The following is a 13,399-nucleotide window of genomic DNA, read 5'->3' on the forward strand; positions in this document are numbered from 1 at the left end:
TGGGCTCTCCTGTGGTCGTATGTCAAGGACAACCTGTATGGGCTTGTATGCCTCTGACTGATTTTTTTTTTTATTTGCATTTATATCCCGCCCTTCTCCGAAGACTCAGGGCAGCTTACACTATGTCAAGCAATAGTCTTCATCCATTTGTATATTATATACAAAGTCAACTTTTATTGCCCCCAACAATCTGGGTCCTCATTTTACCTACCTTATAAAGGATGGAAGGCTGAGTCAACCTTGGGCCTGGTGGGACTTGAACCTGCAGTAATTGCAAGCAGCTGCTGTTAATAACAGACTGTCTTAGCAGTCTGAGCCATCAGAGGCCCCTGATTGAACGCTATAAATTTCTCAACTTCTCTATTGGCATCCTTCCCCTTGCCCTAGGGCAGGGGTCAGCAAACTTGGCTCTTTTAAGACTTGTAGTTCCTCAGTCAGCTTGGAGAGTTTAAATGCAATTCATGCGCATACAGTATATGAGGGAATACTTAGGATGTGTCTGTACAACTCCATTAGATAGAAATTACCCAATCAGCATCCATTTCATGCCCCAGAGTCTGGGTGCTTTGCTGATTTGGCATATCTACCCCGCATTTTGACGGCGGTGTTTATGTAGGCCGTCCGTGTACATCAACATTTATTTTTTATACTCTGCAATTTCATCCATTAGATTTGCATACCTTATGTTCCATCTGCAACATAACTTTGACAACCATATGAATTACAACAGTTTCATAGAACAGTTAAAAAGGGCTGGGGCCGCAAAGGGACGGGAAGGTATTTGCCTTTTCCAACAAACTGTTCATTTTCGTTTGTGCCTCAAACTCAACAGTTGGTTGATTTTCATTTAGAACTCTTCCACAAACTGCCGGTTTTTCTGTCCTTAAATGTTAAATCTTGCACTGTGCTTGGAAGTGGGGACAGAACTGAATAGCAGTGAAAGGGCTTGTCCTATAGTTGACATTTCAGCTACCCGTTGATAATATCTCTAGATATTTGGATCCTTCCTATATTCCCATGGATAGTTTGGAATTTCCCCGCATATTAAGGGCCAGAAGGAATTAGTCCATGGAACTTGTTATATCTCTGATACTGTACATATTTCAGTTTTAATGGCAGGGCATATTGGAAACAGGTTTGGATTGTGGTCTAGTTTTAGCACTAAGTAGGGTTTTTTCCTTTTCGGTTTATTTCTTGAAATATTAAAAAGAATAAATAGCTACCAAAAGAAGAAAAAGAAAAAGAAACACAGTGGATAAAGAAAACAAAATAGTAAACAGAAAGGAAGTTTACAATTATCATGAAATTTGAAGTTCATGATTTTCATTAATTAATTGATGGTGTGTAGAGCAAAGTTCATTCTATCATCTAAAAAAAACAACAACAACAACCCTCCACGGGGAACTTTATAAAACCTTGAACATAATATTAATATGCCGACTATTTATCATTATCGAAAGGATAATCGGACGTGATCATTTAAAAAGAAAACAAAAACGAAAGAGCGACGGGAGAAAAAAAAAAACAGAGAAAGAAAAATGTCGAAGAAAAGCAGCCCTTAAAAAATTACTTGGCTTCAAATTCCCTCCCATTGTGCTCTGACTAATAAATACATCCACATGTACATAAATGTCAGTGGTTTCCTTTGAACATCTTACTCAATGTCTGCCTTTTTGTATGATTTATAGGTCAGCCATCCTCGCTTCAGTTTGCTCAAGCTTTTTTTCTGAATGTGGACTGTTAATTGTACTTTTCAGATTCCCAGGGCAAAAGGTTGTTTAGAGCAGCGGTCACCAACTGGTGGTCCGTGGACCACTGGTGGTCCGTGAGAAAATTTTGGCAGTTGATAGAAAAATTATTTGCATTTTTTATATTGTACTAAATCAGGGGTCCTCAAATTACGGCCCCTGGGCTGGATACGTGTAATGAACATTTGTGTTGCTGCAGAGAGTCTCCCCCTTCAGGGTCTTTTTGTGGGGGTTGGAGGGGGGCAGAAATTCCGATTTGAGATCTGTTTCAGCCTCCTGGTGTGGGGCTTTGGGCGAAGGCTGGAGGGAAGTGCTGCTGGTAGCAAGAAACCAGAGGTCTTGTTCCAGTGGGACTGCATCATGGCCTGGAACTGGCTGACCATCTCAGCCCGCTAAGCCTGCAGGCGCTGGTACCTGGCCTTGCACTCCCGCAGGTCTTCCCTCTGCTTGGAAAGCCTATGCTCCTAGTCCTTAGTGAGGTGCTTCTGCTGAGCCTCTTTCTCGCTCAGATCCAATTTGAACTGAGCCAGCTGTTTTGCCAACTCTTTCTCGTGGTGGCTGCTTAGCTCCAGCAACTGCTTCCTGTTGGGGCCCTAAGGAGCCCGGGCAGGGAGGCCAGGAGTGGCTGGGAGGGGAAGGGTGAGTAGAGACTGGCGAGGCGCCCCTCCATGTGAGTGACATCGAGTTGGCCACACTCATCCAGTCACATGACCACCTAGCCACGACCACCCAGCTGGTCATTAGACGGATCATATTAGTGGTCCGCAGCATTTAACATTATGTATATAGTGGTCCTTGAGGTCCGAAAGGTTGGTGACCCCTGGTTTAGAGCACATCAAGGTGCAAATGTAGGGTATGTCTTTTCTTGGGATTTTGCAGAAGGCACCCAGAGGAAAACATGGTTATTTTAAAGAGTTGCAGTCGGGGGCCACCTTCAAGCTGGTGTATAGCATCTGGATTTGCAACAATGCATAGGCATGTTGTATCAGTTATGTCTGCATTTCTCAGCTGCTTAATTTTATTTATTTTATTTTATTTATTTATTTTATTTATTTTATTTTATTTGAATTTATATCCCGCCCTTCTCCGAAGACTCAGGGCGGCTTACATTGTGTAAGGCAATTTTAGTAAGCAAAAGTAACCACAGGCACACACACAACCCTACCTACCCCTTTCTCCCTCCTGGTGTGTGTGTGTGTGCATGACAAAGAGATCCTTTGGGATCTTTGGGAATGGTTCTTCGATTTCCATGTGTGACAATTGAGCATGCCTAGAAAGTATTGAATGCTTGATGATTTATAGTGCGATGCGGAGTGGGGGGGGGTATGGGGACCAGAAATAGTAATTAAAGGGAAATAGAATCTGGGATATAGGATATGGTATGGCTGATCAGGGTGACTGTGTTTGACATTTTTTTAAAAAAAATAGGATATCATTAGAGCAGGGGTCTCCAACCTTGGCAACTTTAAGCCTGGAGGACTTCAACTCAAAGCAAAGCTGGCTAGGGCATTCTGGGAGTTGAAGTCCTCCAGGCTTAAAGTTGCCAAGGTTGGAGACCCTTGCTTTAGAGAATGCCTTTGGTTGGTCGAGTTAGATATCCGGGGTCCACAAACCGAAGCACAAGATCGACAAAGCTTTAGCTGGACTGCCCTATTGAGATGAAAGCCTGACACAGAAGAATTTAAGCAAGATAGGCCCGTCCATTGTTTCTTACACTTTTATTAACAGCAATAACGCTTAGACTTATATACCGCTTTACAGTGCTTTACAACCTTCTCTAAGCGGTTTACAGAGTCAGCCTATTGCCCCCAACAATCTGGGTCCTCATTTTACCCACCTCAGAAGGATGGAAGGCTGAGTCAACCTTGAGCCTCGTGAGAGTTGAACTGCCAAATTGTGGGCAGCCAGCAGAAGTAGCCTGTAGTACTGCACTCTTACCACTGCACCACCACGACTCAAACTTAAATCCATTAACTTAAGTCCATCACAAAATGCTTGCAGTTGCCTATGTTGGCCCCTCTGCAGTGGATGTGTTTTGATTTCTTTTAAGAGTTCCTACCAATGCCGTCTTATTTTATAAGTGTTTATTTCCCCTCCCGGTCCCTGGAACTTACTGACTTATTGCTGGACGATGGTTAAAAACAAAATAAGAGCGGTGAGAACTTCAACTTGGAAAAATAAGCTACATGAAAACCAGCCGAATCAGATAAACATAACAATGCCAGGATTCTAAAAGTAGCACATTCCGAAGTCTTACTTTGGGTTGTGTTGTGTAACTGGGATCAAATTGCAACAGATAGAAAGGTCTAAGAGCTCAGCTTATGGGGTCAGTTATATATATATCCAACCTCGCACCCCAGGCTGGCAATTCCATCTTCCAGAAATTCTTTTTGAGCTGCTTGGAATTTTAAAGATTTGGGAGTTGTCACATTAAATGTACGGTATCTTAGTTAATTAAGAGAGCCAGTTTGGTGTGGAGGTTAAGGAATCAGGCTAGAAACTGGGAGACTCTGAATTCTAGTTCCATGAAAAAAACAGCTGGGCAGGGGTGGGTTCTACTTACTTTTACTACTTGTTTGCAACGGGAGTGCGCATGCGCAGAAGCTTCCGTGCATGCACAGATCATCCATGATGACGTCCAGGTGGGTGGGCAGAGCCTCCCGTTGCTTTTCCTACCGGTTCGCAAGAACCGGACCGAACCGGGAGCAACCCACCACTGCAGCTGGGTGACTTTGGGCCAGTCTCTTTCTCTCAGCCCTAGGAAAGAGGCCGTGGCAAACCACTTATGAAAAGCCTTGCCAAGTGAATTGTAAGGGCCTCTAGTCCAGTCAGTTTCCAAGAATCGGACACCATTGAACAGAAGGGGGGGAAAAAAAGGAATTGAAATCTAATTGAATTAAAATTATTTTTCCCTTGCTTTTTTGTCCTGGCCATATTCACTTTTCACAGGACGGGTTCCTGTCACGACACTCAAAAGGCCACCAGCCCACAACACGTATTGCAATGCAGCTCACCAGTAATCCATATAAGGATGTACCACATAGCTCTACAGGAAGCAGAATTCCTGTTGAGAAATCGCATGATTGTTAGGAAGGCTCTTGTTTATTCCATTTTATAACCTGCTGATTTCCCAAGAATCCGGGGGAGGATTTTCTTGTCCCGAATTCCACAAGTCTCCCGTTAGCTGCTACATCATTGTGTGCTACTTGCTCACAGCAATAAGCATTTCCTTGGCCCTTTTTCCTGTCCTTAAGAACGTGTCAGCGCTTCGGATTCTGTAAACACTTGGAGGAAGGACGGCCTGCCTCCCACCCCAAATCTGAACCTCTCAACTAATCATGGTCTATGGCAGGGGTGTCCAACCTCGGCATTTTTATGACTTGTGGACTTCAACTCCCAGAATTCCTCAGCCGGCATGCACTGGCTGAGGAATTCTGGGGGTTGAAGTCCACAAGTCGTAATGTTGCCAAGGTTGGAGACCCCTTCTGGTCTGTGGTGAATTCCTCTCGGGGACCTATAAGAACCCCGAGAGAAATTCTCCCATAAACCATGGTTAGGCAAGCCACCATAGAATCCAGGATTGCATTTTTCATCCCCTTTTGTGCCGTCTTCTCCAAGCCAAACTTTTTCAATGGAAACTGTCCCAAATGAGCTGTAATTCTCCAGTCTTTTTTTATTAATTGCATTTGGAAAGCTGCCTCTTAGATGCTGAAAGATCTAAATTAAATCCTCTTCTATTTGTGCTGAATGGTTGCGTGAGTCGGATAACTGTCAGTGAAAAGGCATAGCGTGACTGTTGCCTTCGGAGGGAGGATAGGGCCCTGCCTGGCGTCCGTGCCTGCCAACCATTAGTATGCCTTGAGCACCAGCCACACAATCTCAACCCATTTGGCAGAATCTTAACTCTGTCCTCAAAATTCGCAAGATGGTTAGAGCTGGTCATGGTGTGCGCTCCTGTTTTTGCCGTATTCCTTTCCAGCTTTCCTCTCTTCCTTCCTGCCCACCAGAGAAGAAATCTTGTCTCGGAAGTTAGAATACCAAACCAAGGCGGCCTATGGTCCAAACTGACCTTCAGAATGCCGTCTTAGAAACCACCTGCCGACTGTATACTTTCTAGTTCGTTTTATAACCCATCAAGAAGTAGAGACCTATCAATTGCAACCTGTGTAGTTGCGGATAATGACTACTGATGGACTTGGGGTAACTCTTAGGAAGCAAATTTCTCCTCACCCTACTCCGGTTCCTGCCATGAAATACCAACAATAGGTACCTGAGGAAAATGTTTTCTTTTACTGATGCACTAGTAATTTACACAGCCCTCTCCCTCCCTCTCCCTCCCTCCCCCTCTCTTTCATTATCTATCTTATCTTATCTTATCTTATCTTATCTTATCTTATCTTATCTTATCTTATCTTATCTTATCTTATCTATCTATCTATCTTTCTATCTATCTATCTATCTATCTATCTATCTATCTATCTATCTATCTATCTATCTATCTATCTATCTCTATCATTATATCTATGCATCTCTCTCTCTCTCACCTATCTATCATCTCATTCCTCTATCTTTCTATAAAGCTGTGGTGGCGCAGTGGTTAGAATGCAGTACTGCAGGCTACTTCTGCTGCTGGCTGTCTGCAATTTGGCAGTTCGAATCCACTAGGCTCAAGGTTGACTCAGCCTTCCATCCTTCCGAGGTGGGTAAAATGAGGATCCAGATTGTTGGGGGCAATAGGCTGACTCTATAAACCGCTTAGAGAGGGCTGTAAAGCACTATGAAGCGGTATACAATTAAGTGCTATAGCTATTGATATATGTACCTTATCTATACCTATTATTTATACATCTCAATCTAATCTAGTCTAGTCTAGTCCCGTCCCATATCTGTCTGTCTGTTTGTATCTATCTATCTATCTATCTATCTATCTATCTATCTATCTATCTATCATCTATCTACACACACACAAATTTAGGTGGCCGCCTATTCCACCAAAGGCAAAGTCTGAGTAGAGACAAGAGTTGCAGAAGATACCTAAATTTGTATATAGACTGAGGAATGTATGATATAGTAACTTGAACTTGACGTAAATGTTAGAAACCAGAGACGTAGAGCAATGTCGATTGTTTTTGTTTGTTTTTAAAACCAATAATTTTTTTCTTAAAAAAAAAAGAGTTGCAGATGCAATTCTCTGACTAAAAAGTCTTAAGGTTCAACTAGGAGGCCTTTTTTCTCTGCAGATGGATTCCCCTCCCTTTTGTGGGCGGGGTGTGTGTGTCCATCTTTCACAGGTGAAACTGGCTGGACTTTCAGTCCCTGATTCTCAGGAGTGACTTCTCTGGATGAGGGATTTATGGAGGCCGTTTGGTTCAGCTGTTTTGCAAATTTTTTTTCTGGCAAGGAGTGGAAAGGAGAGCCAAGCCTGGTTGTCTCCTCTTCTCACCCCCCTCCCCCATTGCTCATGGAACCAGAAAGTGGCAATTAAAAAACATGCAAAGGAGCAAGTTTTTTTTTAAGGAAAGGAACTATAGTTTTGAATGTTTGAAGAAATTTAGATCTTGTAATGCAACGCCCTCTTCTGGCATCCACCTGAAAGTGCAGGATCGTGCGGCAAGAAGTTGTTTTTAATTTATTTAATGGATTAAAAATCACAGCCAGGAGATCTGTCTAAAAGACAGCAGTGAGACAAGTAAAAGTAAACTCAAAACTCCATGCTAAACACCATCAGAGATTTGGGGAAGTCATTTTCAGCTCAGAAGATAAGCCTGCAGGAAGAGAAGATAAGCCTGCAGAAAATATGACTTCAGTAACAAGAGTTGTTAATACTTGGAATACACTACCTGACTCTGTGGTCTCTTCCCAAAATCCCCAAAGCTTTAACCAAAAACTCTACTATTGACCTCACTCCCATTCCTAAGAGGTCTATAAGGGGCGTGCATAAGAACACAAGCGTGCCTATCATTCCTGTCCTATTGTTTCCTTTCGTTATATCCAATTAATATAATTATTACATACCCATACTTATATATATGCTTATATATTGTATAGTTATTTCATGCTTACGCTCATATATACTTTGTGACAAAATAGATAAATAAATAAAAAAGAAACACCTTCCAGAGTTACCGGCTCCTTAAGAGACAAAAACTATTTGTGGGAAACCAAAACCTGAATGTTTTGGTTTAACAGTTTAGAACAGGGGGGGTCAAAGTCAATTTCATTGAGGGCTGCGCCAGGGTTGTGTTTGACTTCTGGGGCCTGGTGGGTGTGGCCAACTCAACATCACTTATGACGTGGGGGGGACACCTGTGGTGGCCCAAGAGCTCTGCCAGCGAAATGTTTTGCTTAGCAACAAGAAATTTTGGGCTAAAATTGTGGTTGTACGTCGAGGACCACTTGTGTAGGTGACTCACAAAATTTTGTTAAAAGTTCTTTCCTCCTGCTTTTTGGTACAGGAAGACAAAGATTTTGCTCCCAGGAGAAAAGCATATAGTTCCTCTGAGCAACTGACGTCAAGGAGGAGGGCAGAGGTCAAGCCGGAACTGCCCCGCCAACTTCCGAGCAGCAGGGCTGAGGAACGGAGGCGGTGGTCCAGAGACCACTCGGAAGCCCACTGAAGTGGCTGAGGGTAAGGCTTCATTCTCTCTTTTTGTTCAGGAGTCCAGGGGAGCCTAGATCAGGGGTCTCCAACCTTGGCAACTTTAAGACTTGTGGACTTAAACTCCCAGAGTTCCTCAGCCATTCCTAAAGCGGGACTAGAACTTCCAGTCTCCTGGTGATTGGCCCAAAAGTCACCCAGCTGCCTTTCATGCCTAAGGCAGGACTAGAACTCAGTCTCCTGGCTTCTAGGCCAGCATCTTAACTATTACACCAAACTAGCTCTAAAACTGACACTTGATGTTGTCCTTTCTTTCTTTCTCCCTCTCTCTCTCTCTCTGTATCCCCAGCTTATTTCCTGTTGCAGTTTGCATGACTTCCAGACCTGGAACGCCATCTTTCTCCTGCTGCTGCTGATGCCAGTCCACCATGGGGGGACTGATTCGGTGCCTGACTACCCCCTTTCAGTGCTCCAGTACTCTCCCTCTCCCCCCCCCCACCAAACAAAAAAAACCCAACCCCAACCCAGATGGACTTTTCTTTTCATGGTGGCTTTGCGTTCTCTTCCTCCTCCGCGAAGGAGGATGTGGAGACTTTGCTCAGGGGAATCCCACTCTGGGACTTTACCGAGCGCGAATCGATGGAGACCCTCAGCTAGGAACTGCTTGGAAGCATCCAAGAACTTTGGATATTTGGCTTGGGTGTTTAATTGACTCCATTCCCGGAGCAGCTTTCGGTTTGGTTTGACTTGAAAGTCCCACGGAAAACCACTTTGGACTTGTGTCTGCTGGTCCTCAGCTTTGGAGAGCCAATTTACCAGACACCTCCGACCCACAGCTCTTGAAGAAGGGCCTAGCAGGGTTTCCTGGGCCATTGCTTCCCAGTAGCAGCATCTCTTCTTCTTCTTCTTCCTCCTCCTCCTTCTCACCCGCAGTGCAACAGTTTGGCCGCTCATACCGATCATGTTTGATTGAGCCATCCAGAGAAGCAATAAATTTGAGATGGGGTCTCCCTCCTCCACTGTCTCCTGCTCCACTGGCAGGGACCGGAGCACCAAAGGTTCGTGGGTTCCCTTTGGCCTCAAAACAGCTGCTTCCTTTCCTGTTGGCCTAGCACACTCCTTGAAAAAAACCAGCCAGATTTGGGGGGTAATACAACGGATGACTCTCATCGACAAGCCTCCCCGCTCTGCTCCCCATCAAATCGCACCCCGATCCAAAGGGACCAGCGTGCCATGTTCTGACGTCACTTGAACTAAGCCCTAGAAGACTCAAGGGCGGCCGGCAGTTGGAAAGTGTCAGGTTTGTCCAGCACCTCAGCGCATCCTTGGGAATGGGGGGGGGGGAAGGGGAGGGACACATTCCTTTATTTCTGCTACCTCACCACTTGCTTGGACAGAAGGACCAGCGTAGGATCTTCCGGAGACCCAGCGGCTGCCCTCTTCCACCTCTTGAAACAGCAAACCGAACTTGGTTCACACAACCATCCTCGCCCCCACCCCCCCAGGTCTCTTTTTCATTGTATTCTGTGCGTCTCGCTCAGATGCTGCTCTTGCCTCTGCTCCTGTTTTGCCAAGGTGGGAACTCAAAAACAAAACAAAACCTGACCGGAATTAGCTGCTCTTCCATTTTTAAAGGAATCTCTCTCATGCGCATGTACAATCATGCCGAGCACTAGAATGATGAGAACCAGTCCGGAGGTTCTCTGTAGAGCATGTGAGGCTGTGAGCTGTCATCCACACTCGCAGGCAACACCCTTCCAGACTCCAGCTGTTTTGACAAAGGGATATGCATGGGTTCCAAGAGTTAATTAAAAATGCTATTATTACGGCAGCCGGTCCGTGTGGCTCGGATGACGATAATGGGTTTGAGGGAGGAGAAATCAGCCAGTGGATTGTTGAGTCTGCTCACCTGCACACCACCTCCCTCACCTGCTATTACTACCTGCAAAGCTTCTGTGTTGTCTGGATAGCTGGGAGCAAACATGGGGAAGTTTTGAGGGGGCGAGAATTTGTGGGTACCGTACCTGGTTTCTCCTTTTCCTGTGGTTCTCCTGCAAGTCGTTTTCACTCACACATTGGGAAGCAAACATGGGATTGATGCTCTTGGCATTCAAAACCAGGTTTATATTCAGACTTGGTCATTTTCTCTTCCCTCTCACCCCCCCCCCCATGGTCTTACATTCCTTCTGCTGTCATTCTGCTTCAGATGCATACTGTGTTTCCCCAAAAATAAGATCCTGTCTTATATTTTTTTGAACCCTGAAATAAGCGCTTGGCCTTATTTTCGGGGAGGTCATCTTATTTTGGGGCGCGTGGAGCAAGACAGGGCTCCTCTTGCTATCTTACCTGATTTCCAGCTGTCTCCCTAACCCTAACCAGAGGAAATGGTGGGAACCAGCTGCGCATGCGTTTAAAGATTTTCTGGGAGGGCTTATTTTCAGGGGAGGTTTGTTTCAGGGAAACACGGTAGTAGCTGCCTTTTTGTGTGTGTGTGGGGGAGAATTGTATCAGCACATCCACTGTCGCTTCCTCACCATCAACCATCGCCTACCATCAGTTCCTTACTGTCAACCATCACCTATTGTCACCATCCACCATTGATCTCTTCCTCCAAAATCATTTGATGGCTGCCTGATGGTGTTAGGGCTCAGGGCGTAGCACTGTGCGCTTCAACAAGATTTGCCTCCCTCTAAGCCGGTGTTTCCCAAATGTGAGGACATTACCCAAAACTGAGCAAGACTGGGGCTTTTGTTTTCTTTGCGCAACAACACATGACCGCACTGCCAATCAGAATAGGGACATTTGGATTGACTTAGATTGCCACATATATTCGGGGGAAAAAATCTCCCAAAGTATTCCTATTAAGAGGAAGGTTGATAAAATTACAAGTTGGTAATTTGCTGAAATGATCCTTCAGGGATGATTGTTTTGTATAATAATGGGAGTCCTCGAGTTATGACCATTCATTCAGTGACAGTTCGAAGTTACAATGGTACTGGAAGGAAAGGAGTTTGGTAAGGTTTTTTGATAAGCAGTTTTGGGTAATGAAGGAAAATGTTTGGCAGCCCTGCTCTAAGCTAGGGGTCTCCAAGCTTGGCAACTTTTAAGACTGGTGGACTTCAGCTCCCAGAATTCCTTAGCCAGCACGGCTGGTTGAGGAATTCTGGGAGTTGAAGTCCATAAGTCTTAAAATTGCCAAGTTTGGAGACCCTCTGCTCTTAAGTCACCTTATTCAACCATACAGAGCAGGGAATTCCACTGGAATAGCTTTGCTCAAGAGAAAAGAGCCCGTATATCCATGTGTCTTTTTTATACGATAAGTGCATGTATTCCTCTCCATCTTACTCCCACCGCATACGAGTTTCATGAAAAGTTTGGACTTCCTGTGGCAGCCATGCCTGGAGTCATTAGCCTGGGGAGATTATAGCCAGAGTATGCGGCATGTGCAAAGTTCTGCTTTATGTCAAGCAAGGATTTGAATAACACAATCAGACTTTATTTAAAAAGTCACACGTGACCACAACGGCGGGTGGAAACACATGTCCTGGGAACACCTCCAATGTTGTCATTCCTTCATCACTGTTGAAAATATCAGCCTGCTAGATACACCCTTCGAGGGTTTCAACACAAACCAGGTTCTAGAACCACAAAGAGCGATTTGTAGCTTAACCTTGCAATATTTGGAACCTAAACCGATGCTCGCTGTGAAAACTCCTAGTTTCCCCCTTTTTGCATGCCATGTTTTCTGTTGCACAAACAGGAATAAAAGAAGGTGTGAGGGGTTTTGGTTTTTGTTGCAGAAAGTCTAGGAAGCCCAAGGCATGTTTAGGAACCTTTGTGGGCTACCATCTGCTAGAGGTTCAGACATGAATCTGAGGCAACCTACTGCTGGTTTGGCCTATAAAAGAGTGTCAGTGCTGGTTCTTGTAGCAAAATCTGAGGAGATCGTCGGAGACCGAATGCCTTCCTTCCAAAACTACCTTTCTGCGCTTTGTATTTGCATAATCGCGGTTACTTCAGTCGGCTGAAAGCAGTTCTGAAGTTATACATCACAGCCCTAAGTTACCGGCTCAGCCTTTGATGGGAGTACCGCCAAAAGAGTGGTTACCAAATTTGGCCCCTCTTCTTCTTTTTTTTTAAAAAAGATCTAATAAGCCTTTATTTCACGTTCCAGCACTTTTTGGATTGTTGTCATAATGTAAAACTTATTTTTATTCTCCGATTTTTGGCAAGTCTTCCAGCTTGTGGGAGTGGGGAATGAAGAAGAGGGGGGGGGAAAAAAAACCTTAATCGATTTGTGTCCGTTGATGGGTGCCAAGTTTACATGAAAGTCTTATTTGAACCGTGTGGTAAACCAACCTGTAGTAGCCATTTTAATGAGTAATTTTTGGATGTGTGTGTGTGCTTTGTTTGCCTGATCTAGTAATAAGATGAGGCCTGTGGATTAATCCCCCAAAAAAGGATGCTTTTTTTTAAACAGTTCCCCACCCCTCCCAAAAGAAGCCATTCCACCATGAATTTAAAAAAAGCACTTTAGCATATGAAACATGATCTAAACAGTTCCATTCTTCTTGATCTCAGGCTACTTGAAAATTAAACCTGCAATGATTCTGCTGCTATTTGAGCCATTCCTTCAATTGGGTCAGAGATGCTGCAGTGCCAGGGGGGGAATTGCAACATTTAACTCTAATTCTAAGGACTCTGGTTCCTACAGAGCGTTTAAATTCCTTCCTAAAGCATATTCCTTTTAGCCACGGGATGTTACTGTTCCTCAATCAGCTAATATTGTAGGCTAACATGTAGTCGTTTTCATTCGTACCTCATCAACTGCAGCCCCACTAGATAACTTAACCCAGTCAATTATGCAAAGCTTGGCACCATTTAGTGGCGTGCAAAGCTCAGTTAATCTTAAATTCGATGGTGGTTGGTTGGGCTGAGGGCGTTGTGTGAGCCAAGTCTCTTTGGATCCAAGTTCAGGGATTTTTAATTTTTTCAGTGATTTCCTAAAAACAATAAAATGAATTTTTTTGAGAGATCCTCTCCCAATAATTGA

General features: G+C 44.4%; 1 protein-coding gene across 1 annotated transcript in view; it reads left to right on the plus strand.

Moving 5' to 3' along the window:
* Positions 1-12,618, plus strand: part of LUZP1 (leucine zipper protein 1) — a 76,449-nt gene extending 63,831 nt beyond the window's left edge. The window contains exons 3-4 of the mRNA XM_058195389.1: positions 8,204-8,376; positions 8,696-12,618. Of these exons, the coding sequence (XP_058051372.1) occupies positions 8,204-8,365 (162 nt within the window). The 3' untranslated portion in view covers positions 8,366-8,376; positions 8,696-12,618. The remainder of the gene's footprint in view (positions 1-8,203; positions 8,377-8,695) is intronic.
* The last annotated feature ends 781 nt before the right edge of the window (positions 12,619-13,399 follow it).

This window comes from Ahaetulla prasina, chromosome 10 (assembly GCF_028640845.1).
Source record: "Ahaetulla prasina isolate Xishuangbanna chromosome 10, ASM2864084v1, whole genome shotgun sequence".
In the NCBI taxonomy this organism is placed as follows: Eukaryota; Metazoa; Chordata; class Lepidosauria; order Squamata; family Colubridae; genus Ahaetulla; species Ahaetulla prasina.